The following is a 26327-nucleotide window of genomic DNA, read 5'->3' as shown; positions in this document are numbered from 1 at the left end:
GGATTTCCGGCATCCGTAGTTTTTTGTTTTTAACCGAGTCCATGCAGGATTTTGGATCTTGCTGGTTTTCAGGTTGAGTCAGACAAATCGAGCTGAGCTGAATCGGGTGGGGTTGAGAGTTGCTTGGACCACCCGGAGTGCGGGAAAAGACTGGCGCGATCCAAAGCTTATAGCTGGTCCAGCATGTCAGTGCGGCACCTAAACAAACAAGCTGGCTAGCTGTTTTACTAATTTAATAAGAATTAAAATTCATGCATGGTAGCTTATAAAAATGTCCGGCTTTCGGATAGCTGAATTTGAGACACAACCTGTATTGGAACTGTGATGCGGTGACAGACCTTAAGCTTTCCTTGTTATGGCTCTAATTCAGGTGAGGAAATGGAGCAAATCTAACATTTGCAACCTTTTCACTTTTAAATTTAAACTCTTGAATGATTTGGAAAGCATAGTCATGAAGATTAGTGTTATTGTGACTGGAGGGTTAAAGCTCTCCACAAAAGTTGGCTGCCAGTGTTTTCCCCCAATGGACACTGAAAGAATGTTTCCCCTTCTGGGAGATACTAGGACTAGGGGACACCATTTAAAAGTAAGGGTCTTCCATTTAAGACAGGGATGAGGAGAAAATTTTTCATAGAGTTGTGAGTCTTTGGAGCCCTCTTCCCCAGAGAGCAGTGGAGGCAGGTTCATTGAATATTTTTAAGGCAGAGGTAGATAGATTCTTGACTAACAAATGGAGTCAAAAGATGTTGGAGGTGGACGGGAATGTGGAGCTAAGACCACAGTCAGTTCAGCCATGAAATCATTGAATGGCTGAGCAGACTTGAGGGACCGAATGGCCTACCCCCTGCTCCTAATTCATATGTTTGTATGTATGTTAATTTGTGTTAAGAGACCGTTAGTCTGACAAAATAGAAATAAACTTTAAGGGCTCCTCAGTTGGCTCGGGCAGCCAGGTAACTCTGACCTATACAAAGCAAGGAATCCTCTGGCTCAATCCCTAATTGTTGCTGAATTCATTATCTCAGCAGGGGTCCAATAATTCAGCATTCCTAGGTTAGTTAGTGGGGGAATAAGCCAGGTTTCCTGCTTCAGTTTATAACAGCTCCTGCAGGGGAAATGCTATGTGTGAATGTCAGGTGAGGGTAGGATTGGCTTTAGGTTGAATACCACTATTACAGCTATGTTCATACATGAAGGAATGCATGGGGAAAAATAACAGGATGGCACTTGTGAGCCTATGACCCAGTAAGGAATCAGCAGCACCAGGAGAGGGGGAAAAAACGTTTTGTTTTAAATAATTGTTAGATCACAATACTACTTTTTTATATAGATGTGTAAACCTGGTCAGCAACCATACACCAGGTTCCTCAGGAATCTCCATACAATTTTGGAGGTGGGTATTAGATTTGTAGATTTGCTATTTGTTCGTGACTGATTAGGGACCATACTGGTACAGACTGTGATCGAAAATTGATTTATTTAGCAACTTAATGGAGGCAGCAATGTTCAGCTATGTCTTTCGTGACTCCGGTGCTTGCTTCCCAGATAGCTGTGGCACTGTCTCCTCAAATATTCTGTTGACTGATGAATTTTGATTATTCTGTCAGTGTGCACCAATGTCTCGAAGTGCTTCACCTATTATCCTCTCTTCTGGTGGTCTACTGTGTAATGGCATTCCCCAATCTTTCTTAGTCTGATGTTATAAACTCTTCACATTTCAGTCCACAGACCCTCAGATTTTCCCTGTTCTTTCTAGCAGTTATTGCAAAAGATTCCAAAGGTCACAACTCTGCAAAGCGTTTCAAAACGTTTCCTATTACAATAAATTTGAAATGTTTGACGAGATGTGAAACCACATTTGCTTCTTGAAGGCATTGATCCATATAGTTAGACCATTAATTCACTTCTCAACATAATGACTTGTTCCTTAAACTTCAACATGTTATAAACCACAATACTATATAATTGTTATTTCAGCATGAGGTGTCAGATAGACCATGTTTGTCAAATGCGTAACTACTTTTGTCTTCGTCACAGCTTGCTTAACCACATTATTCAACAACCACATCTTGACTTTTCAGGACAAGATTAACCATCATACTTTGCAAGTTGACCTTGGCATAAAAAGACAACTAACTTCATCAAAAGATCATAAAAACATATCTCAAAATTACTAAACCCTACAGGAGTGCAAAAAATAAATGCAAGCAGAAGTCCAAATTTTCCTCTTTCACTGTTATTTCTAGTGATTGGTACATTGGCACCACTTATCCACCAATTTCTACCTCTGCCACTCAGTTTTCTTTCCCCTTTCCTGAAGGTTAAATGTTCTGTTCACCCATCTCTCCTCTGCTCACTGACCAATATCGGGTCCCAGTAAAGCCGCACCTTGATTTTAAAATTCTTGTGTTTTAAATGCTCCATGGCCTCGCCTCTCCTATCTTTGTCATCTCCTCTAGAGTCACAACCCTTCAAGATATCTGCAGTCCTAGAATTCTGGTCTCTTGAGAATCTCCGATTGCCATTGGTGGCCATGTCTTCAGCTGCCTAAGCTCTGGAATTCCCTCCCGAAACCCCTCCGCCTCACAACCTCCTTTAAGATGCTTCTTAAAACTACCTGTTTGAAGCTTTTGGCCATTTGTCCCGATATTGTCTTAATGGTTCATGTCCAATTTTGTTTCATAACGCTCTTGGGTCATTTTATTACATTAAAGGTACTATATAAATACAACTTTTTTTGCTGACACTAGGTGCGAAACCTCAAGACCCATGAAAGAATCCTCCACGAGCTTGCAAACCCTAGCATCCCAGTTGCATTCTTGTCAAACTGAAGATTCCCCCATCCACCCAATCCCGATGTCTATCTCCATCTGGTGGCTCTTGCATACCAACTTGCTTTGTATTTTCAGCTTCAAAACAAGTTGGAGAAAAAAATTGCGAAGGCCATTCACTTATGGTCGAGGTAATGGACAGAGTTATGGAATTCGATTTCCAGAACACCAGCAAAATTTCCACAATGCCATTTAATAATAATGGAACATGAATTCTCCAGTCACAAAGTCCATGACCCTCATTATCCTCTACACTACATTAACATCCCACACTTGTTCATAAAGCAACATATCTTTTGATTTGCTGTGCACACCTCCACAAACCACTTACTAATTTTCAGCAGAGGCCAATGGAGACGTCCCTGGCTGAGCTGTGAACCAACCTGGTGTACATTTTTAAGTATTTTTAATACAGTTTCCTGTTCCACAGTGACTTAATGAATGAGGAGAAAGTTTGGAAACAATTAACCTTTATAAGAAACAAGAACAAAAATACCTGGAAAAACTCAGCAGGTCTAACAGCATCTGCGGAGAGGAGCACAGTTAACGTTTTGAGTCCGTATGACTCTTCATCAGAAGTTCTGGTTAAGTCATATGGACTTGAAACATTAACTGTATTCCTCTCTGCAGATGCTGTCAGACCTGCTGAGTTTTTCCAGATATCTTTGTTCTTGTTTCGGATTTGCAGCATCCGCAGTTTTTTGCTTTAACCTTTATAAGACTTTGTTTTTGCATGTGTGAAGTATTTGGGAGGGGTAGAGGCAATCTGGCCTTTTAACAAGGAATCAACAATTCAAATTAGTTATTAGTCAACCTTTATCGTCCTCTTCAATTCGAATTAAATTTCAGGTGTTACACCCTGCCTATGGGCTCAAGCCTATTTATCTCTTGGTGGGACAGTCGCAGATTAAGTAATAATTGGGTAAATAAAAAGAACTGCATTGAGTAATTATTTCCTCTTCTGCTTACTCCATGTCTTTAAACCTGTGCTACTTTTGGAATATGAACCAATTTCATCTGAAATCAGCGGAGTGGTCATTTGCCATTTCTGTTTGTGGGATATTCTGGCGCAGATTGACTGATTTGCCTCCTTACCAATTATGTATATCAAAAGTAATTCATTCCGTACATATGAAAAAATAGGGTAAGGAATATTAGTTATTTAAATATCCCTTAGTTTGTTCCTGGGCAGAGGAGTGGAGGTGGGGAACAAGCAGGAGGGGAAAGTTTCATGAAAGCAAAATACTGCGGATGTGGAAAATCTGAAATAAAAACAGAAAATGCTGCAAAAGCTCAGCAGATCTGACAGCATCTATGGAGAGAGAAGCAGAGTTAATGTTTTGAGCCCATATGACTCTTCAGAGTAGAAGGGGCAAGTTTGAGCTCAGGCAGGGAGAGGTAGGAGGTAATGTAGTGACAGTCAAGCAAAGAGATGAAACAAACAGGTGGGAGAGATGGGAAAGATATACAGGAGGTAGCAGCAAATGACGCTGAGGACTGGTGTCAGGAGCATGTTGGTGGATGTTATACATGTAAGCTTGCCTCTTTTGTCATGTTCGTGGCTGACACCACAAATGAGTTTAGTAGCAAAATGCAATGGTGACTGTAAGGAAATCCAAGCTTTTTTTTTTTAACTTGGTTTCCAGGAATTTTGTGTATTTAAAAAAAGAGTGAACCAGTACAGTACAAGGAAGAGGGAGCCAATGGCCTCAGAGGAAGACTTGAGTTTCTTTTGTCCGTTATAAATGGTTCACTGCTACTGTGAAAAGCTACTTTAATTAACAAAAATATATAAATCTCAGATTTAAAATTAAGAGTTTATCCAGCGTCAATTACTGTTTGCAGAAAAACGTCTACCACCTTTGTGTAAGTGTAGAAGTGTTTCCTAATTTCACTCCACGAATATCTGACGTGTTTCCAAATCCTAGATCCCAACACCTAGCAGAGAGAATTTCTGTCTATCTACCCATCTCTTCCCCTTAATATCTTGAAAACTTCACCAAAGCAGTCATCGAGCCTGAAATTCTAAGGAATACAACCTGTAATTTAACCCTTAGAGTCCAAATATTGTTCTGGTAAACCTTCGCTGTACTCCTTCCAACGCCAATATATCCTTCATAAGGTGCAGTGCCCAGAACTGCTCACAGTACCGGAATGGGTCGGTATCCCTGGGATGGGATAGTAATTTCCAGATAATGGATGTAGGGCTAAGTAAACTATAATTCTCTGCTTTCCCTTTATTATCTTTCTGAGTAGCAGAATGACATAAATAATTTTTCAATTTAAAGTAATGGTTCCTGAGTCAAAAGAACTTTGGACAATTATAGTTAGGGCATCTGCTATGTTCTCGTCCATTTTGTTCCCACCCCAGTGTTTTAAACAATCTGGTTTTGAATTTGTCACTCTCGAGCACCATTATTTTCTTCACAACTGTTTTGATTATATTAGTTTTGCTGAGCACTTGTCCCTGATTCAATATTCGTTTCCTTGGAATATCTGGCATTGTAACCCCATCCTTTACGGTAAATACTGACTCATAATTATTCAACATGTCCACCATCTCCTTATTTTCTTTGACAGTATGTATCACTATTATCAGTTTTCAAGAGGCTCACATTGCTCCCTTTTCCTAATATAGTTGTAAAATTGTTTTGGGTGGATTTTGATATGCCTTGCAAATTTCTTTTCATGCTTCCTTTAATAGCGGTTAATATGTTTGTTACCCTTAGCTGTTTTTTGTTTCTTTCCCATTTTCAGGGTCTGTGCTACTTTTTGTATTTTTTTTTTTAGCTTTTGTGTTGTCTCTTACTTCTTTAGTTGCCCATGGCTTTTTTGTTTATAGCAAATAGAGCTCTTGCCTTTCAGGGGTCTGAACTAGTTCTGCATCAGGTTAAATTCTTTTTTGAACACCTTCCACTTTCTCTCTCTTACCCATTAACAGATTTTGCTCAGTTTACTGGACAATTGAATTATCTAAATCTAGAATCTTAATAGCTGTTTCGTGTTTCTCTCTTTCAAACACTGTTGAACTCAATCATTTTATCATCACTTTTAGATAAATGTTCACACCATGTTAAACTGTTAATTTAATTTGCTTCATTTAATCTAATATATGGCATGCCCTCTTGTTGATTTTAGGACATACTGTTGCAGGAAACCACCTTGGACACACTAGAGAATTTCACTCCCTTTCTGACAAGTGCAAGTCTGCTTATCACAGTCGATATGAATGTCCCAATAAAATTTCCCACACGCTTGTCTATTTTCTTCATCTGTACAATCTATCATTTTACAGCTGCTATCTGTGGGTTATACACAACTCCCACTACAATGTAAAACCCTTTCCTATTTCTTAATTCTGAGTGTGAGAATCGATTTTTAATAAAAAAAATTTTGAGAGAATATTGTGTTATTCTCTGTTACAAAAATACCCAGCCATTTTTTTTTAGTGATTTAATTAAGCTGGGTAAGAGTTTGAAAGGAGTCATGTTGTCTGGGGGTTTGGAAACATGAAAAGGATGAAGATGTTAAGCTGAGGCACAAGTAAATAGGTTAGCTCTAACATTTGCATTTTTAGATAAGTTGTTTGAATTTCAAAGGGGAGTCAGAGGTGCCAAGGAAAATGAAAACAGAAAATGCTGGAAAAGCTCAGCAGGTCTGACAGCATATGTGGAGAGAGAAACAGGGTTAACGTTTTGAGTCTGTGTGACCGTACAGAGCTTTTGCTTTTACCTTAGTGACAAGGAAAATGTTTGCATCTTGCAGGAGTCCATAGGTAAATAGTAGTAGGGATATTATATTTTTATTTACTGGAGCAAAGGTGAGATGGAAGCATGAAAGATCTTAAATTTGGAAGTTATTCCTCTCTGTCTACCACTTTCCCTTTATTACCTGTTGATCTTATACCTGGTATGTTTGAATTTCAAAGAGGTGTGAGAACAACTGGACTAAGATGAAAGGGCAAAAAGGTATATTAGAGTTACCGTGGATAGCTGGAGTTTGCTATTGAACTGGGGAAATGACTGCACAGCTGTACAGCTGGAGATACCTGGAGCTGCCTGAGCCTTTGAGAAGTCTTGGGCTGCAGCAAGCAGTTTTATTCTGAAGTGGATACCATAAAGTGGAAGAGGGTAAAGGTCATGTGATGCACCTTTATTGAAGCTTCAGCAATTTGCCCTGTGTAATACTGAATTTCTTTCATATTTAAACATCTATAAGGGAGTGTTGCCAGGAAGGTGTTTACTTGCGGGTTTGACCAAGTAGAGAGTTTTTGGGGTAATGTTTTGTAAGACTAACCTTAATTGTGTAACTGTGATTTTGTGTGCTGAACTTTTCTTTTTTTCTTTGTTAATAAAACTTTTACTTATAATTTAAAAAAAACTGAAAGTGTTACTGGACCTCTTACTGCTGAAATTGGTGTATTGTCTTCTCATTACCAGAACTCAAAACAAAAAGGTTGGCCCATAAACCAAGTTTCCCTCTGGGATCTGGTTGTGCACATGAATTAACACCGGCTGTGATCATAACACTGAGCATAAAGCCTCCGGTGCCTGTTTACCTCTTATTATTGAAATGATTTTGCCCTTAATCACTCAAGTTATTCCTCTCCTTCTACCACTTTCCCCTTTATTACCTGTTGATCTTATACCCGGTATGTTTAGTTCCCAGTCCTGACTGCCTTGCAGCCATGCCGAAGCAATGACTACCATGTTGTATCGCCCCCCACGTTGAATTTGAGTCTGCATTTCATTTAACTTGTTCCTTATCACAGAATCACTGCAGCACAGGAAAAGACCATTCAACAGATTGTGTCTACACCGGTTCTCTGAGCATTTCACCTAATGCCATTCATTCTCTTGCCTTCTCCCCATAACCTTGCACTTTTTTTTTCAAATAATCATCTAATTCCCTCTTGAATGCCTCAATTGAAACTGCCTGCTCCTTAGCACTCGCTGTGTGAAAAAAATTTTCTAATATCACTTTTTCTTCTTTTGCCAATTACTTTAAACCTGTGGCTTCTTGTTCTCAATCCTTTCATGAGTGGGAACAGCTTCTCCATATCTACTCTGTCCAAACCCCTCATGATTTTGAATACTTCTATCAAATCTCCTCTCAGCCGCCTTATCTCCTAGGAAAAGAGTCCCAAATTCTCCAATCTATCTTCGTAACAGAAGTTTCTCATCCCTGGAATCATTCTCGTAAACCTCTTCTCCACTCCCTCCAATGCCTTCGCAACCTCCCTAAAATGAAGCGCCCAGAACTGTATGCAATATACCAGTTGAGGTCTAACTAGTGTCTTATACAAGCTCAACATAATGTCCTTGCTCTTGTACTTTATTCCTCCTACTGATAAAGCCTAGGATACTGTATGCTTTATTAACAGCTCTATCAAGCTGTCCTGCCACCTTTAATGACTTATGCACATATACACCCAGGTCCCTCTGTTCTTGCATCCTTTAGAGTTGCACCCTTTATTTTGTATTGACTCTCCATGTTCTTCCTACTAGAATATATCACCCCATATTTCCCTGCATTGGACTTCATGTGCCACCTATTCCAGCAAATTGCCTATGTCCTTTTGAAGCTCTACACTGTCATCCTCTTGGTTTACAATGCTTCCAAGTTTTTATCATCTGTAAATTTTGACATTGTTCCCTGTACACCAAGGTCTAGATCATTAATATATATCAGGAAAAGCAAAGGTCCCAATACTGACTCTTGGGGAACTCCACTACAAACCTTTCTCCATCCTGAAAAACATCCCTTAACCATTACTCTCTGTTCCTGTTACTCAGCCAATTTTGTATCCATTACTGCCCCTTTTATTCCATGAACTATAACTTTTCTTACAAGTCTGTTGTGTGGCACTGTATTAAATGCCTTTTGGAAATCCATGTATACCACATTAACAGCATTGTCCTCATCAACCCTTTCTACTACCTCTTCGAAAAAGTTAGCTAAACATGATTTTTCCTTAAGAAATCCATGCAGGCTACCCTTAATTAACCCACATTTGCCCATGTAACTATTAATTCTGTCCCTAATTATAGTTTCTAGAAGTTTCCCCACTACCGAAGTTAAACTGACAGTAGTTGCTGGGCTTATCCTTAATGCCTTCTTTGAATAAGGGTGTAGTGTTTGCAATTTTCCAGTCTCCTGGCACCACCTCTGAGTCTAAGGAAGACTGAAAAATTATGGCTAGTGCTTCTGCAATTTCTACTCTTGCTTTCCTCAGTGTCCTTGGAAGCATCTCACCTAGCCCTAGTGTCTTATCAACTTTAAGTTCAGACAACCTATCCAATACTCCCTCCTTATAAACTTTAAACCCTTCTAGTGACTGAATTTCCTTCTCTTTCACTGTGGCATGGGTAGCATCATCTTCCTTGGTAAAGACATGCAAAGTATTTATTTAATATCTCAACCATGCCGCTTGCCTCCATGCGTAAATCCCCTTTTTGGTCCTTAATCGGCCTTATTCCTCATTTACTATTTATATGTCAATAGAAGACTTTGGTATTTCCTTTTGTTAGCTGCCAACCTCTTTTCATACTCCCTCTTTGCTTCTCTTTTTTGCTTTTTCACCTCCCTTCTGAACCTTCTGTACTCAGCCTGGTTCTCAATTGTATTTTCTGCCTGACACCTGTTGAAGGTACACTTTTTTTTCTTTATCTTAATTTCTACCTCCTTTGTCATCCAGGGAGCTCTGGATTTGTTTGCCTTACCTTTCCTTTTTGAGGGAAAATATCTTGACTATGCCTGAACCACCTGTTCTTTGAAGGTAGCCCTTGTTCACCTATTGTTTTTTCTGTCAACCTCCTGGATTGTTCATTGTCCTTTTCCATAGTCAGTTGAAACATTATGGTACAATGATCACTATCCCCTAAATGTTCTGCCACCTTCACTTGATCTGCCTGGCCCACCTCATTCCCAAGAACCAGGTCTAGCAGTGCCTCCTTCCTCATTGGACTGGCCACATATTGCTGTAGAAAATTCTCCTCAACACACTCTGGGAACTCATGACCCTCTCTGCCCTTTACAGCACCTCTATCCCAGATGATATTTGGATAATTAAAGGTCCCCATTATAACTACTGTATAATTCTTGCACCTCTACAGATTTGTTCTACGTCCTTCCCACTAGTTGGCAGTCTATTGACTACACCGAGCAATATAATTGCACCTTTTTTGTTCATTGGCTCTAGCCAGATTGATTCTGTCCTCGACCCCACTGAGGCATCCTCTTTCTCCAGCACTAGCTAAAACTATGTATTTGTATAAAGAGTGAACCACACACCCTAGCCTGCCATTTTGTTCTAATGTTTTACTCACATGGTTCTTATTCCCTTCTCCTGCTTTAATTCCTTCACATCTTTTAATTTCTCCTTTACTTGTATTACCTAAAACAAAATTTCTGACTGATACTCCACTCACTTCCATTTTAAATTATTGTTTATACCACCTTTTCCCCTTTACTTAGTGTAAAGTCCTTGTGACTGCCTTATTAACACTTCCTCTTTGGGCCCTGCTTCCAGCCCACTTCAGGTGGAAATCCCTCCCAATGGTATGTTTTCTTGTACTGGCACCGTTGACCCCTGGAAGAAAACCACTCCTCTTTAATATTTCCAACCTTGCCATTTTATCAAGTTTGTATGTACTTTCACCCTTTGTCTAGGATTCTCAGCACCAATGTTAAGATATTGTGAGCATGTAGATGATTATTAATATAAAGAGTTCACTAATCATACTGTAGAGGTCCTGAGGTTTCATAAACTGGGCTTGCAAGCAGGGAGTGCTTCCAGTGTTTCACTGGGGAACTTGAACACTTCTACCTTTACTCTACCCTCCCTCTGCCCCCTGAATAAAACATAGCAGTGCACAGAAAGCATCTGAATTGAATATCCAACTGCAGGATTCCCTGGCCAGAAACTGGAAACATTCCACCACCCAATACAGTGACACAAATCAATCAATCCTCCCCAAAGCTGCTAATTAATTAACGTAATGTAATCTTGTGAAAATTGAGTGAAAGTTTGATGTGAATTGATGAGTGAAGTTCTGCAACTTTCTACCAGATCTATGAAAGCTAACATAAATAACGTGTGAAGACTTTGAAAACTGGGCTGCTATTGGGCTTAAGTGTATCGGCTTCCTGTTAAGCTAAATATACAACCTTGAAAAATCATGAACAGAGCTCATGTGTCCTCTGATCAGGAGGATGTCGAAGGGGATGACTGTGACGTGCTCCTCGAAGGCGTGGAGCTAGCAATGAGGCCATCGCACTGGCCAGATGAGGCAGATGCACTCAGGACGCCCTCATAGCTGCAAGATTTGTGGAGGATGATGACGAGGTTCAGTGAGGACAGTCCTGACATTCTTACTCTGCATTTGTGAATATTTGACTCCAGTGTGGCTGTTGGAAGCACACATGCCCTCATTACTCAGGCTCATGTCATGGAGATGCAGCAGAGGCTCTATTTGTTGCTGGATTCCAGAAGGTGGTTGATGATGTGCGTTTGAGATCTGTGATCAGGGTCATATCATGGAGATGCAGCCATAAAACTTTAGATGCGCCTGATCCTTTGTCAGCCTTCAGCACCTGAGCCCTTCGGGAGCACAGTGTCACTGATCACAGATTATGATGAGATGGGGGGGCCAGCCCCACCTCAAAGGTGCAGAGAGCACACACGCATAATAGCGGATACTCTGCGACGCCTGCCCACCACATCCTGACAGCAATAACCAGCACCATTGAGGTGCAGGCATCACTAATGTGTCCAGTGGGTGTGAAACCGGACATCTCTTTGGTCTGAAGGCTACACAGTGCACAGGGAAAAGGCCCTGGACTGAGACACCTGCCTTTACCTTGGGTAGGATTCAAGGTTTCACATCTGAGTGACACGAACACTGCTCATCATAACAAGAACCATAGGCAAGGAGACATTCTTGGGGGTTTATTTATAATAGTGAACATTATGTACAAGTGATTAAACACCTCTGCCCAGGCTGTTTTATCCCAATTTTGTTAATTTAGTTTGATTGTTTTAACTCGAAAGAGTTACATCTTCTTAACCCTACTGTTATGTCTTGGTGCTTCCCTGACACCCACAGCAGAGGTGGAGGCTGACTGCTGTCTGTGATGACCTTGGTCGGCGTCCTCTGGAAGAACGAGACCTGGTCTGCTTTTGGGATCCTGCTGTGTGGCATTGGCACCCTCCTTGGCCGCTGGAGCTGGTGGGGTCACAAGAAGGGATTCAGATAAACCAGAGACTGAGTGGATGGCCCTGGAGTGTGCACCTGCTGATCCTCTTCCCTATGGTTGCCCGAGGGGCCCCTGGCTGAGGGCTCCTCCTTCAGGAGAAGGGGAAGCTGGAGCGAGATTGAGCTGCCCTGCACCCTTCTCGCATTGGCACTGTTGGAGGACAATTATGGCACCAGCAATGGAGCTCAGCCCACGCAGCCATGTAGGACTGATGTCCTGGGCCAAGGTCTCCATGGTGGCTGCCATCCTGCCAGTGTTGGCCTCTGTGTATTAGCATGCCAGTACTATCTCCTCAGACTGAAGGCGGACGGACTCCTCCATCGTGCCTTGCAATCTGAGGAGTGCAGCGGACATCCCTTCCTGATGTACCTGAGCTTGCCTTTGCAGCTTCAGCAACTGTAACACGACCGAGTCCAGAAGCTCCTCATCTGACTCAGACTCAGCAGATTTCTGGCCTCCAGCAGTTCTCCGAATGCCAGAAACCTGGGAAGTCCCTGCCCGCCGCCTGCTGTGGGTCAGACAGTGCGATGTGCTCACCAGATTGTGATCCCGAGGCTACTCTAGAATTAGGTCCCACCGAGGTGTGTGTCCCTGCGCTGGTGGAGGGTGTGGGTGAGCACTGTGATGGGTCTTCCAGTTAGGGTGTCGTCAGCTTTTTCTTCCAAGGTGTCTTCGGGGCTTGAGTGGAGGACCTGGCTCGTGGACCCCTTGACTGCTTCACAGATGTGCCTGTGAAAGCAAGGAGAGAGAATTAGTGCATGGCAGGGATTGTGGAAAAGGGAAACTCACTCACAGTATAGCTGTCTGATGGTTGTTACACTGCTGGATCCTCACTTGGTTGAGGATCTTCGCCAGCCAACCGGATGACTCTGTTTTCAAAGTCTGTGAGGATCTTGATGTCAGACATTCCTCCACCAGCCTGTGGCCTCTCCCTTTTGTTGTGTGCCAGCTTGTCCTGCATGAAGACAGATGGAAGGAGCGTAAGCAGGATGATGCCAGGCCAGATGAGAAGGATGCCTGGCATGTGTGGGTGGTGAGCAGCGCCATGGACCGGATTGGGACACAATCCGCAGGGCGGATCAAGGTGTGCGTGAGAGAGTGAATGGTTATGTCCCTTGAACTGGCAGTGAGTGAGATCCCTGTGGTGTGTGTGGGGTTTGAGGGTGAGAAAGTGAGAGTGATGAGAAGAGTGACTTACCCTGCTCTTTTGGCACAGGGTGGCTGTCCTCTTTTGCAGGGTGATGGCACTGACCATCGATGCCACCGCCTCCCTTGCTGGATTGATGACCTTGTTTGCTGGTCTTCGCCCAGACCCAGGGTAGAGGACTTCATGGCGAGCCTCCACTGCATCCAGTAGGCGCCTGAGGGAAGCGTCACTAAATTTCAGGGCAGCATGTTTCGTCCCTTTGGCAGCCATGATTTTGCAGCAGCTTCCGATCCCTTAGAGAGAGCTAGCTCTGTGCAGCGGCACCCTTTAAATATGGTGCCCGGATTACTGAGGGCCTGAGGTGGCGGTGAGGCAGGTGAAATTGAGACCGCCCCGCCAATGATCTGGTGTGTTTCCCGTATGTATTAATGAAGCCGGGAATGGAATGAGACAGTGCAAAAACTCGCCATTGTGGCCAGTGGTTGAAACGCCCTTTTTCCTGCCCTCTCCTGCACTTTGTGCAAATCTGGGATGATTCCGCCCATAATCTTTGCTGTATTCAGTGTGTTCAACCACTTCTTATATCATATGGAGTGAATAGAATAGGAGGCAGAGATGGACAATCCACTCGGTGCATCTGGCCGAAGATGGCTGTGAACGCTGAAGCCTTGTCTATTGCACTAATGTGCTGGTCTCCTGCTTCATTGAGGACAGGAATGTTAATGGAGCTGCTGCCTCTGGTTAGTAGTTTAATTCTCCAGCACCATTCGCCACTAGATGCACCAGAACTGCAGTGTTTTGACCTGATCTGTTGGTTGTGCGATCGCTGAGCTCTGTCTATTGCATGCTGCATCTGCTGTTTGGCACACAAGTAGTCCTGTGTTGTAGCTTCACCAGGACTGAACCTCATTTTTAGTTGTCTGGTGCTGCCCCTGGCATGTTCTTTGGTACCCTTCGTTGAAGCAGAGTTGATTCCCTGGCTTGGTGGTGATGGTAATGAGAGAATGAAAGATATGTTGGACCATGAGGTTACAGATTGTGGTTGAACGCAGTGCTGCTACTGATGGCCCACAGCACCTGATGAATATGAACAAACCCATCGACTGCATATCCTCAGCCCTCTGGGCAGTGAATTCCAAAGATTCACGATCCTCTGAGTGGAGCAGTTATTCCTCTCAGTTCTAAATGGCTGATCTTTTAGCCTGAGACTATGACCCCTTGTTGTAGATTCTCCAGCCAGAGGAAACAACTGTGTGAAACCCCCTTAGAATTTTATAGGATTCAGTCAAGACAGAGGCCAATTTTGCTCAATTTTTCCTCATAGGCCAACTCTGCCATCCCAGGAATCTACAGTTTTTATATTGTTATGGTGCTGTGTTGTTGCTGCCTGCTTTTAGCATTCAGGTCTCTTACAGCTGCATGTTTATACCTTAAAAGAAAGGCTCTTGTCAATTGTTGTCCTACATGAATCTGCAAATTTCCTTTTAATACCTGAAAGCTGCACTCCAGACTCAGCAGCACCAACACAACACTGGAGAGGTAGACCAATGCCCTGCACCAACTGTACTACCTTAAAAGCTTTAATTTGTAAAGTGCCTTTCAGGATGTCCCAAAGTGCTTTACAGTTGTGCACTTTTTGAAGTGTAGTCATTGTTGCAGAGTAGGATATGTGGCAATAAATCTGCACACAGCAAGCAGCAATCGGCTTATAACCATATAGTTTTTTTTTAATGGCGTTGGTTGAAGAATAAATATTGACCAGGATACATGATCTTCTTTTCAAATAGGGATGAGAAATTTCCACCGTTTGGTGGATTTCAGACATGGGTGTCTGGGAAATCCGCCATCTTAAACACGTGTTCTGACCTTCGAGGCCAGTAAGGGGCTTAAAAATCACAATTGTGCTGTCAGTGTGAGCAGGAACTGACTGTGGAATTGTGATTGGCAGAGCAGTGAGTGCGAGAGAGACAGAGTAGCTCCTTCAGTCACAAATTCTGTCCCTGCCACGCTTGCTGCTTTAGCTCCTCAAACCGCAGGCCCCTTCTCCCCCCACCCCACTTGTGCTTCACCCCCAGAAAGGCAAATTGGAGGAGCAGCAAGGGTGGGAGGAAGAGAACCTGTGATTGGAGGAGCTGGAGCTGTTATTTTAGCCGGTCTCAGCCATCACTTTCGGCTGTGCCATTACAAATTGTTTGACATCTTCTGGGAGGTCCAGGCAAAGAAGCAGAAAATGAAAGAAAGAGGATGGAGTCCCTGCCAGGAATGAAGCCAGAGCAGGCTCAGCGGAGCTTTCACTCAGCCTTGTGCCAGGCCAGACCCAGCTGTCATCTGCGTCTGCAGCATGAACCACTCCTGGGGAACATTAGGGCACTAACTTGGTATCTTTGGCTTCTAATAATACTGCGTCAATCCATTGGTGACTTATCTGTTAACCGGCTATGGGGATGTTGATCAAGGTGACTATTGTGTCGGTGTGTGGGGCAGCTCAGGTATCGGGTCGGCCATGTAGACTTTGTGGGGTGGCAGTTGGAGGAGGGGTGCTATTAGTTAGGGAGGGAGAGAGAAGGAGTGTTTTTTTTATTCATATATTCATATTCATTATGCTTCCAACTTGGCTCTGTACCTACTTCGAAAATCCTCTACCCCCTTCTCCTCCCCCTTGGGCCCCTGGCCCCCTCTTATTGGAAATGCAGCACCTCCAGCCGTGCAGCATTCTCTCAGTACTGCACGCCCGATCCTAACACCGTGCAGTACAGCAGTGGAGTGTCTTCCTAGATTTCTGTCTCATGTCGCTAGAATGGGACTTAGACACATATCCTTCTGAGTCAGTGGCAAGAGTGCTACCACTAATGTTTCCCTTGGCTTGGGTGAGTCGGGGGGGGTCTCAGAATGAGGGGTGGACCATGTAGGAATGAGATGAGGAATTTCTTCACTCAGAGGGTAGTGAATCTTTGGAATTCTCTGCACGAGAGGGCTGTGGAAGTGCAGTCGTTGAGTAAGTTTATGACTGTGATTGACAGATTTCTGCATTTAAAAAAACATAAAGGAATAGCACAGGGAAAGGATATTGAAGTAGAAGATCAGCCATGATCTCGTTGAATGGTGGAGCGAGCTCGAAGGTTGGACAATAAAGCATTACAGGCAATGGGGGGAGTGGGGAGGTGAGCTTGATGGGATGGGGAGGTGGAGGTAGCCAAGTTACTTTGAACTGCTTAGCTCTTAGAAGTCCAAGAGTACAGCTCTTGATGGTTTGGCAACTGCCTAATGTATGAAACCATGAAGACCAGAAGGCGCTGAGTTTTATCCATGTCTGTCCTGTGATTGCTAATTTTATCTACAGCAGCAAATGGGCCATTAAAATTAGCCCTGGGCTTGGAAGGGTGGGGGGAGAAAATCAGCCAAGGCTATCACTCCAGATTGCTATTCAGTGCTTGCCCTTGTTTGGCCAACAGCATTTGGCATGGCTGTATAATGCCTACAAGTAACCTGCGGGCAGTCAGTCAGACACAAAGAATGGCCATTTGGATGAGTTGGTTGCAAAGCCAGCAAGAGCTCCAAAGCCTTCCGGATCGAAAGGGGTGTACAATAAATTTGTGGATTGACTTCCACTGCATGCTGCTAATCAATTCTAGGCCTAGCAGCAGACCTGATTCTAACCATAGTGAGGGTGTTGGCGGTGGTTTGGGAACCAGCTGCTTTCCCCATCCATTGACAGATGTATTTGAATATTCATATGTTTGGCGATTAATTTCTGTCTTAATTGGGAGGATGGTGTTGTGCTATGAATGCTCCCAACCTGCTGGTAAACAGACTGCAGAAACTGATCATTTTTTTTCTCTCTCTTTCCCCTCCACAGATTCCAGATGAATTCGATAATGGTGAGTTAAATCAATTTGGAATTGTTTGCACTGCTGGGTTCAGCTTGGGGTTGGCATGTCGATGCAAGCTTTTTTTCTCCGGGTGGCACAGTCTGGACAAAATGTCCTTTTTTTAATTCTTTAATAAATACTGCAAATGTTGCTTCTGCTCACAGATGGTCCCCTTTGCTAAAGTGGGATTTAAGTATAATAGAAATTGGGGCTCCTTCTGTCTATATTTTGAGCTATCAACTCTGCAAAGTGAACAGTTTGCAGAATGATGCTCCAGCCTCGACAACATAAAATAAATAGGACCTAATGTGTTCAGGGCAGAATATAGCCACTTATTCCTATACTCCCTGCTCCCTGTAACTATTTATACATATAGTGCCCAAAACACCAGCCTGTTTTGACACTGTTTGAAACAGCGACTGTGTCCTCTAGGGGGTGAGAAACAAACATCTTACATTTCAGTATCTGAGCTAACTTTCAGAGTCACAAGTGTGACTTCAGGAGGCAATGATAGATTGGTTTGTACATCTGAAATTTGAAGTTTTGAAATTACATCTATCTTTGAGAAAGCTGGCTTGATCTTTGAACAGGAACTGTATCTAATTCAGCACTAGAGCATGTAAGTGCTGATTTCAGGAGGGACATTACAATTGACTTTCACTCCCATGGACTATGGGAGAGAATTATGATGAAGTTTAACTATTCAGTGACCCCCCCCCCCCCCCGCCCCGCCAAACTGGAAAATACTCTTGTCAAGCTCTAACCAGAATTGAATTGGCTTGGCTGTGCAGCCCCCTCCACCATGGTCCCACTCGTAGCGCTCCTTATCTACATGGGAAAAAGTAACCATATGGGCAAAGCACTAGAATGTGTCCTTTAGAGGCAATGGCAGCAGGGAGAAGCATTGGCAAAGAAACTCGAAATTTGAATGCAGAGTGCTGATACTGCTTTGCGAAAGTGATTTTTGATTTTTTTTTTTCCTCGTACAAGAGTGGAATTGTCATTTTTGACTTAACTGGTGTTGCTGCTTGTAAATGGAAGCAGTTTAGCATTAGGATTTTTGGTGATTAGCTTATCAAGATTTGACCAACCCACGTCTTCTCAACATTTGCAGATCTGGTTGCTCCTCGGTATTTCAGTTTGAAACAAAAAATAATCACCCAGAACAAATAAGGCATAAGCTCATCTTTATGCCATTGAACTCATAACATTGCGTTGTGGAGATCTTAATGGTTTTCTGGAGATTTTACTTTGAGTGAAATGAAATGTGTAAAAGTGGACCCTTGTCTGGACTGTAGCATGGAATTGAGGACAACGCATCCATCTGGTGGATCCCTCTGTTAGTCTGCTGTCCTGAATTCCCCAGTAAAAGTGCAGCCGTCTATTATCACAATTCAATTATTTTTAGCTGGACTGAGCTGTTTCATTTCCCTGGTCTTCTGTAGCTTTCAAATGTTGCTGCCTGGGGCTGAAACAGTACTGGGGAACACTTAATTGATACTGAAATGCTGAAGCGGGTGATAGATTCACCCTACCCCATCACATAATGTACCAACTTAAGAGGGTTTTGCTCAATCAGGACCAATTATTCAGCCAATTTAAATGCTATGTTTTTAAAATCTATGATTGAACATAAAGCATTTTTTGTGTCATTTTCTGTTTCAAAAATATTTTAAAACTGTTTCATGTAAAATTCATTAGGATTTGGTGCTGTAATTGCTCCTTTTCATTTTTGCACAGAGGGCATTGATTATTGGCAAGTATCGTTACTGGTGCCTTTTTCCTAAAAAAGTATTTTCTATTTCAGTGCCGATTTTGGCAGAGCTTTGAGAAGCTGGGGGCGGGTGCACATGCGGTTGGTAAAAGGATGGGAGAATGTTCTGCACGTGCATGGTGAAAGGCCAGATGAGGGTTCCACGTGTGTGCAGTGAAATGCTAGGTCCGCAGTGCTGCGCTCCATTATTTATACTTCTGTGAGTTGCCTGACAGAACTGCAGGCTCCGAGTCCAGTGGCAGCTCTTAATAACCACAGAAAAACTGGGTATCTTTTGCTGTTGGATGAAAATTAATTTTCTAAATATTAGCTGCAATTAGAACTCTTCAGAAATATTCATATCAGCGGCTGCCATTCTAAAATGTAAAAGGCCATTAAGTTAATAATCATCTGCAAACAAACATCAGGTATTGTATAATTTCAGTGTAATTATCTCTTGATAAACCAATGATCATAAATAACTGAATTTAGGAAGAGTTTTGTACACATGGGAGTACATTGAAACCACATTAGATCTATGTCCCTGAGGGTCATATCCATGCTCACATTGGTGTAGTGCAGTGCTTCAAGCATCCTTGTCCACACCTTCGTGAAAAATTTACAAGCAGAGGCGAATAGCTTTTGCACAAGGAGAGAAGAAAATGCAGGTAGAATAGTCACCTCTTCCTCACCTGCCCACAGGCAACAGAATCCTAGAAGATTCTCGAGAACAAATAATGTTACAAATACAATACATTCAAAAAATATAGTTAGAATCGTAGACTATTACAGAACAGAAAATGACCAGTCAGCACAAATGTGTGTCTGCTGCCCCTTGAGAAGAGTTGTCCAATTAGTCCCACTCACTTGTTCTTCCCCCATAGGCCTGCAATGTTTTTCCTTCTCACAGAATCTCAGAATTTTAACGGTACAGAAGGAGGTCATTCAGCCCATCGTGTCTGCATTTTCAAGTGTTTAACCAATTACCTTTTGGAACTTACTGTTGACTCTCTGCTTTCCCCACCCACTTTGTATATTCCTGACCACAGTGACTTGATATAACTGGGGAAATAAAAGCTTCCTTATCCCCCTGTTTCTTTTACCAATTATGTCAAATCTATCTTGTCTAATTACTGACCCCCCCTGAGTGGAAACAGTTTGGAACTTGTTTGTTTCTTTGCTGCTGAGGACGATTGCAGTTTTTGAGTAACTTCATGTATCAAAGATGAATGTATATTCACATCCCATAAGGCATGAGGTGTGTACTTGCAGATCAGCAAGAAGGGGTTAATATAAATAGCATACCCCTTAACACTTCAATCCTAGTATGTGGTTTTGGTTTTCATATTCTCTTATATGGGTGTGTTCTTGTAAGTATTATGCCTTCCAGGGGCCCTACCTTAACTGAATCAAAGACCCACTGAGAATCTGTTCATTCACTTCAGAATACTTTTCCATTAAACAGTAATAATGTGGCTGCAGGTCAGAAAATACTTTGTGTAGGTATTGAGATTTTCCATCCCAATTGTCTTCCCACTTCCTTGGCTTTGGCTGGTTATTCAATAGTGGGGGCAGACTCTTGTCATCCAGCATCCCCCACACATAAATCCTTTCCAGCAGGAATCACTGGATGGTAATTGGGAGCTATTGCTGAGGTCAATTGCAGCCAGCCAGCTGAAATCTGTTTTGTGACATAAGTGCTGTATCTCACCCTGGATATCAGGTATTTTCCAAATACCTTCAGTTGTTGAATGGAAGAGTTGGAAAGGTGCCTTTAGCATGCAGGTGGCTGCCACTGATGTCACAATAGAATATTTATTCGTTATTGTGCTTTTCCATTTATAAATTTTCTCCTAGCGCTCCATCAATGGCTCAGCTGTTTGATTAGATCGCAGGTAACTGAGCCTTACAGGTTTATGCTAAAGGCACCTAACCAAGTCTCCTACATTGTCATTTTAAAAAAAAATCTTGGTTATTGTGGCTGCCATCCAGAATATGCGAATTTTTCTTTGGTGGTGTTCTTGTTGCTTATTATCCATGTGTTATAAGCTGATGGGACAACGCACAACACCAGACAAATTCAGATGCAGCTGTCATTCGGAAAGGGTGGCTATACTTGTGTCAGCGTAGAAGCTTCCGTTACCGTGACACTCACTGAAGGTATAAGAAATGTCTGGGAGAGTGAGAGGAAGTGTAGTCAAGGTTGCTGTGGGAGTCGTCAGGCTTGTAGTAGATAATGGTTGACAGCCTATCCCCAGAAATATGGAGAGAGGAGTCGAGGAAGGGAAGAGTTGGAAATGGACCATGTGAAGGCAAGGGAAAAGTGGAGATTGGAAGCAAAGTTGATCATTTTCAGTTCCGGGTGGGCAGTAAAGAACAGGAAACCGCAGCGATGCAGTCATCGTTGTACCAGAAAAAGAGGTGAGGCAGGGGACTTCTGAGTAGGACCCGAACACAATATGTTCTGTGTAGCCCACGAAAAGACAGCATAGCCAGGACCCATTTGGGTTCCCATAGCAACACCTTTTATTTGAAGGAAGTGAGTAGAGTCAAAGGAGAATTTGTTCACTGCAAGGACAAGTTCTGTTAGATGGTGGTGGATGGCGATTGACTAGACCTCCTTTCAGGGAAGAAGCAGAGAGTCCTCAGGAATGGAAATCTGGAACTGGATGTTCATGGTGAAATGCAAATAATTAGGGCCAGGAAAATGTTGGAATGGCAATGGGTATTGGAAATGACTTGGATGAGTGTGGGAAGAGACTGGGTAGAGGAGAAAAAAATAGTCAAGGTAGTAAAAAACAAGTTCTGTGGGACATGAACAGTGAGCTTTATTTATATAGAATTACATAGAATGCACAGTTGCGAACCAGCCCATTTGACCTGGCTGATGCAGTGTTTCACCTCTACTTCGATGGCGATGGTGGTAATGTCACTGGACTAGTAACCCAGAGGCCCAGGCTACTGTTTTGGGAGCATGGGTTCAAATCCCACCATGTCAGCCGGTGGAATTTAAATTCAGTTAATAAATCTGGAATTGAAAGCTAGTCTCACTGTGACTCATGGTGACTATAAAACTATCATCAATTTTTGTAAAAGCCTATCTGGTTTACTAATGTCCTTTAGGGAAGGAAATCTGCTGTCCTTGCCTGACCTGGCCTACGTGTGACTCTAGACACACAGCAATGTGGTTGACTTGCCCTCTGAAATGGCCTCACAAGCCACTCAGTACAAGGGCAGTTAGGGATGGGCAACAAATGCTGGCCTTGCCAGCGATGCCCACATCCCATGAAAGAATAAATTATAAAAAAACCTCACCCTATCTACATATTCTTCTTTTCCTTTCTCCTTCAATGTGCTGGTTTAGCTTCCCCATAAATGCTTTGACTAGAGGGACTGCTTTTGATGTCTTGTGAACCTGAACTTTGAAATTTCTTTGCTCTTCCACTTCACCTAACCTTCCCCATTTAAAATATAATCATAAAAAAATGTTTTAACCAACCTCACGCCACCATCGGCCACTTCGTCCATTCCCCATCTTATCAATGGGACCTATTCTGTTTCCTTTGGTACTCGATTTACTTTGCCCCTTAGTTCAATATTGTCTGCAAATGTTACCACCATTCTTTTCATTCTTGTATCCAAATTACTCATAAACACAATCAACAGAAGTGCTTCCAGAGCACAGCTTCCCACTTACAACTACTCTGAGAAACTGCTGGAACTATTTCTTGCCGTTTCCTCCCTTCTCAACAAGCGTTGATCCACGTTGCCTTTCTTCCGCTAATGCCTCATGTCCCACCCTTCAACTGTGGTAATTTGTGTTTTCTCCAATATATATACTGCGTTCGCTGCATTACCCTCATTCAGTGCTTCTGACGCCACCTCAAAGAACTTAATTTGACAAGTATGACCCTTCAGTCTGAAAACGGTCTGCTTGCACCGCCCTTTTCAGGCAGTGCATTCCAGATCACAACAACTCACTGTGTAAAAAATATTCTCATCTCTTTTTTTCATGAATTACTTAAGTTTGTCTCCTCTGGCTACTGACCCTCCTGTCATTGGAAACTCTGTCAAAACCCTTAACTTTCAACTCCTGTATTAAATCTTGCTTTAACCATCTCAAGTCTAAGCAACACAATCCTTGCTTCTCTAGTTTTCACATAATTCAAATCCCTCATCCCTGGTACCATTATAGTTAATCTCCTGCACACTGTCCATCCTTCCTTGGTGTGGCATCCAGAATTGAACATAATACTCTGCCTAACCACCGACTTAGAAAGATTTAAGCATAACTTCTTTTGTATTCCATACCTCTGTTTATAAAACTAAGGACATTGTGTGCTTTTTTAAAAAACTAGTCCTGCCATTTGTGTACATAAATCTCTAGATCGCTCTGTTTCTTCTTTTCCTGTTCCCCTTTAATATTATACCCTTTAGTGAATATTGTCTCTCCATAACCTTCCAAATACAGTGCTTTCTTTAGTTTCTCTATTGTCTTATTTTTATTGTTCCTGTAGGCTGACACTATTGTGGCTAGTTCAGGTGGTGCAGTCACACACTGAGTCATCAAAAAGAAAAATGCTTTTTTTTTTAAGGGGAAGTCAAAGGTGAATGATGAGCAGCATATTTCATCAGCCGCCTTTAGTAATTTTGGAGGACATTTGGCAGGTATAAATAATTTGTTGCTTAAATATGACGCATAATTTGAGTCAATAGCAGAAACTTATTGGGAAATATTAGTTTAAGATGTGTTCGTTGATTGTGATTACAATCTAAAATAATTCATGTACCTTGATGGTCTGGTCCAGGTTGTTGTAGAAATGATAACTCTTCTGGGAAAATGAAACTCCAGCAGTCCTTGAGTTCCACCATTTGAGGCCAGTGCTGTGTTGGCATATTTTCTGCAGCTAGCAGCATCTAATGGCAGGACCTGAGTAGTGCAAAAATGCAGGACTGGAGGAAGCACATAAATGTTTTATAGATGTTCTGATATGTCTGGATGGGGAGCAGAAATTAAAGCTTCCCCTATCTTTGGAGTTTGACCATCATAGTATGTAGTCGTTACTTGAGAACGTGTGTAGACCCAGAGTTCATGAGAGACTTGTTCCAGACCTCTCCCACTGCTGTTTTTCTTACCTTGCTGTTATGGATGTAGGCAATGCAAATTGTAACTCTACGTTCAGCTTCACTCAGTTCTCTCTTCTAACCGTTTCCCATTACCAGCCCCCAAGAGATAACTTGCATTCAACTGGGTCTTTTTCCTACCAACCCATTTTTTTTTCCCCCGTATGTATTAATGCATTGAGAAAGGGCAAGGCTCAAGTGACCATCTGCAAGGAGCACTGCTCCTAGCAGATATAATGCTGTAAGAGCTGCAAAAGGGGAATACAAAAAGAAACTCATGTGGGTTATCAAGATTGGCAGAGTTTTTACAATTATATTAGAAGTAAACGGGTTGTCATGGATAGCTGGGTCTGTTCCTGTTCCTAAGTTTCTATGGCAGTGTAACATTTGTGACATTGGCAGCCAACCCAGAGGTTATGTTTGCATTCCATTGTGGGAAGTTGTGAAATTGAGTTTGGTAAATCTGATAATTCGAATCTTGGAAGCAGAGGGGGAAAAATGGGCATTTTGCTGTTTAAAAACTTAACTGGTTTACTTCGGGGAGTGGGGGTGGTGGGGGGGTGGTCCCTTTCTAACGTGTCTCGCGTAAATGTAACTCCATTCCTACACTTTGTCATGACTCTGAACGCCCCCTGAATTGGCCTAGTAAGCCACTGAGCTGCCAAGCAACCAGAGCAACAAGCAGGTGTGTAATAAACATTACCTTGCAGTGGTACCCAAGAAGCACTAGAGGAGCTTATTGAGGCAGGAGAGTGAACTAGTGTTTGCTATATATGATCACTCCAGTGTAGTGATATATATATGTAAAGCCACTGTCAGACTGGTAGCTTGCCTTATTAAGGAACTGGAGGAGCAAACTTGTGCTACTTCGCTGTACCTGTTTGGTACAGAGACAACATCTGTACTTGACACCTTCTTTGTTATAGAGTACTGGTTGTGGTGAAATGGCTGCAGTAATAGGGAAGAAAAATCTGCTCCGCATGAATCACAGTAAAAACATAGTGATTCTGGCAGCCTTAATCTTCAGAAAAGGACAAAATTGCCTGGAGTTATTTTTGTTTTTTTTAACAAATGCTGGTAGTAATTATTGGTGCACACAGTCTGGCTACTTTTAACAGACTCATTTTCCTTACTGTTACACATTCAGACAAAAAAAAACTCATAAAAAAAAATTAGACTGGCAACAGAACAAAACCACCCAACTAATTAATCACTACCTCATTGTTACCAAAATCCTTTCAATTTGCATATTAATTAGCTGCAGATTAATACCATGATTAAAACGAGATGAATTGATTTTAATAGATTAACATGAAATGATCAAACTCAGATGTGTGTTTGCCTGCATGGCGCTCGTTCATTGTGTTATAGATGTTGTCATGTGTGACTGGAGGGCCTGAACATAGTAGGCTTGCCTTTCAGATTTGTTCTTCAGAATAGGCATTCAAGCTGTGACATAGCTGCTGCAGGTTGGAGCCTGGGTTAGAGAAAAGGTTATTTAGATAGAGGCGGCTGCAGGAATACATTATATTAACCTGAAAAAAACAAAGGGATAACCCTGGTAGCCTAGCTGTTCGAGATGGTTGCTTCATAATCCTGATGTTGCCATTTTGTCCAGAGTTGAACCATTTGCCGTTGGCTTACTGAATTGTGCAGCAGTTTGCCAGGTGGTTTGAAGGCACGGATATCCAGCCTTTACTTTGCAGGGATGCCTCTGACGACAAAAGAGATGTCACAAGCAACCCAGCAGTACGACTGGTGCAGTCAGACTAGCAGGTAGAAAATAAATGGCCAATTTTGGTGCCGCTTCTATCGGCCGAACTCAGAAGTTCCCGGCCAGAATAATTTTACTTCCGATCAGCTGTGCTCAAGCAAATCTTGCGCGTTCACTGCTTGGTTGTTAGTGTATCTGCTATTAGCATAAACAGAGTAGATTCAGCAACTATTGAAATGGCTTTGTGTTTTAAATATGGTATCAGCTGACCTCGGCCAAGATGGCAGTAAAAAGAAAACTTACGTTGATGTAGAGCCTTTCACAAACTCAGTGTCCCAAAGTGTTTTACAGCCAGTGAAGTACTTTTGAAATGTAATCACAGTTTTAACATAGGAAATGACATATGTAGTTTTAATACTCTCAAATTGCCCTTTACACCCTTGGGATAGCCCCCTACTGCTTTTCCTCTTTTCATACAGCACTGGAGGCCATTCAGCCCATCGTGTTTGCACTAGCTCTCCGTAGAAGAATTTACCAAGTGCCACTCACCTGCCTTTTCCCTGTAACCCTGCACATTCTTCTTTTTCAGATAAGAATCCAATTCCTTGGACACCTCGATTGACCCTGTCTC

At 42.4% G+C, this 26327-nt stretch overlaps 1 protein-coding gene across 6 annotated transcripts in view; it reads left to right on the top strand.

The window, feature by feature from the left end:
- timm50 (translocase of inner mitochondrial membrane 50 homolog (S. cerevisiae)) overlaps nucleotides 1-26327 on the top strand; it is a 197575-nt gene that overhangs the window by 49704 nt on the left and 121544 nt on the right. For all 6 annotated transcript variants that reach the window (XM_041179312.1, XM_041179311.1, XM_041179310.1 and 3 more), the window contains exon 3: nucleotides 17093-17114. In XM_041179312.1, coding sequence (XP_041035246.1) covers nucleotides 17093-17114 — 22 coding nt within the window. The remainder of the gene's footprint in view (nucleotides 1-17092; nucleotides 17115-26327) is intronic.

This window comes from Carcharodon carcharias, chromosome 34 (genome assembly GCF_017639515.1).
Source record: "Carcharodon carcharias isolate sCarCar2 chromosome 34, sCarCar2.pri, whole genome shotgun sequence".
NCBI classification, from domain to species: Eukaryota; Metazoa; Chordata; class Chondrichthyes; order Lamniformes; family Lamnidae; genus Carcharodon; species Carcharodon carcharias.
This window is presented reverse-complemented; position numbering and strand designations above follow the sequence as displayed.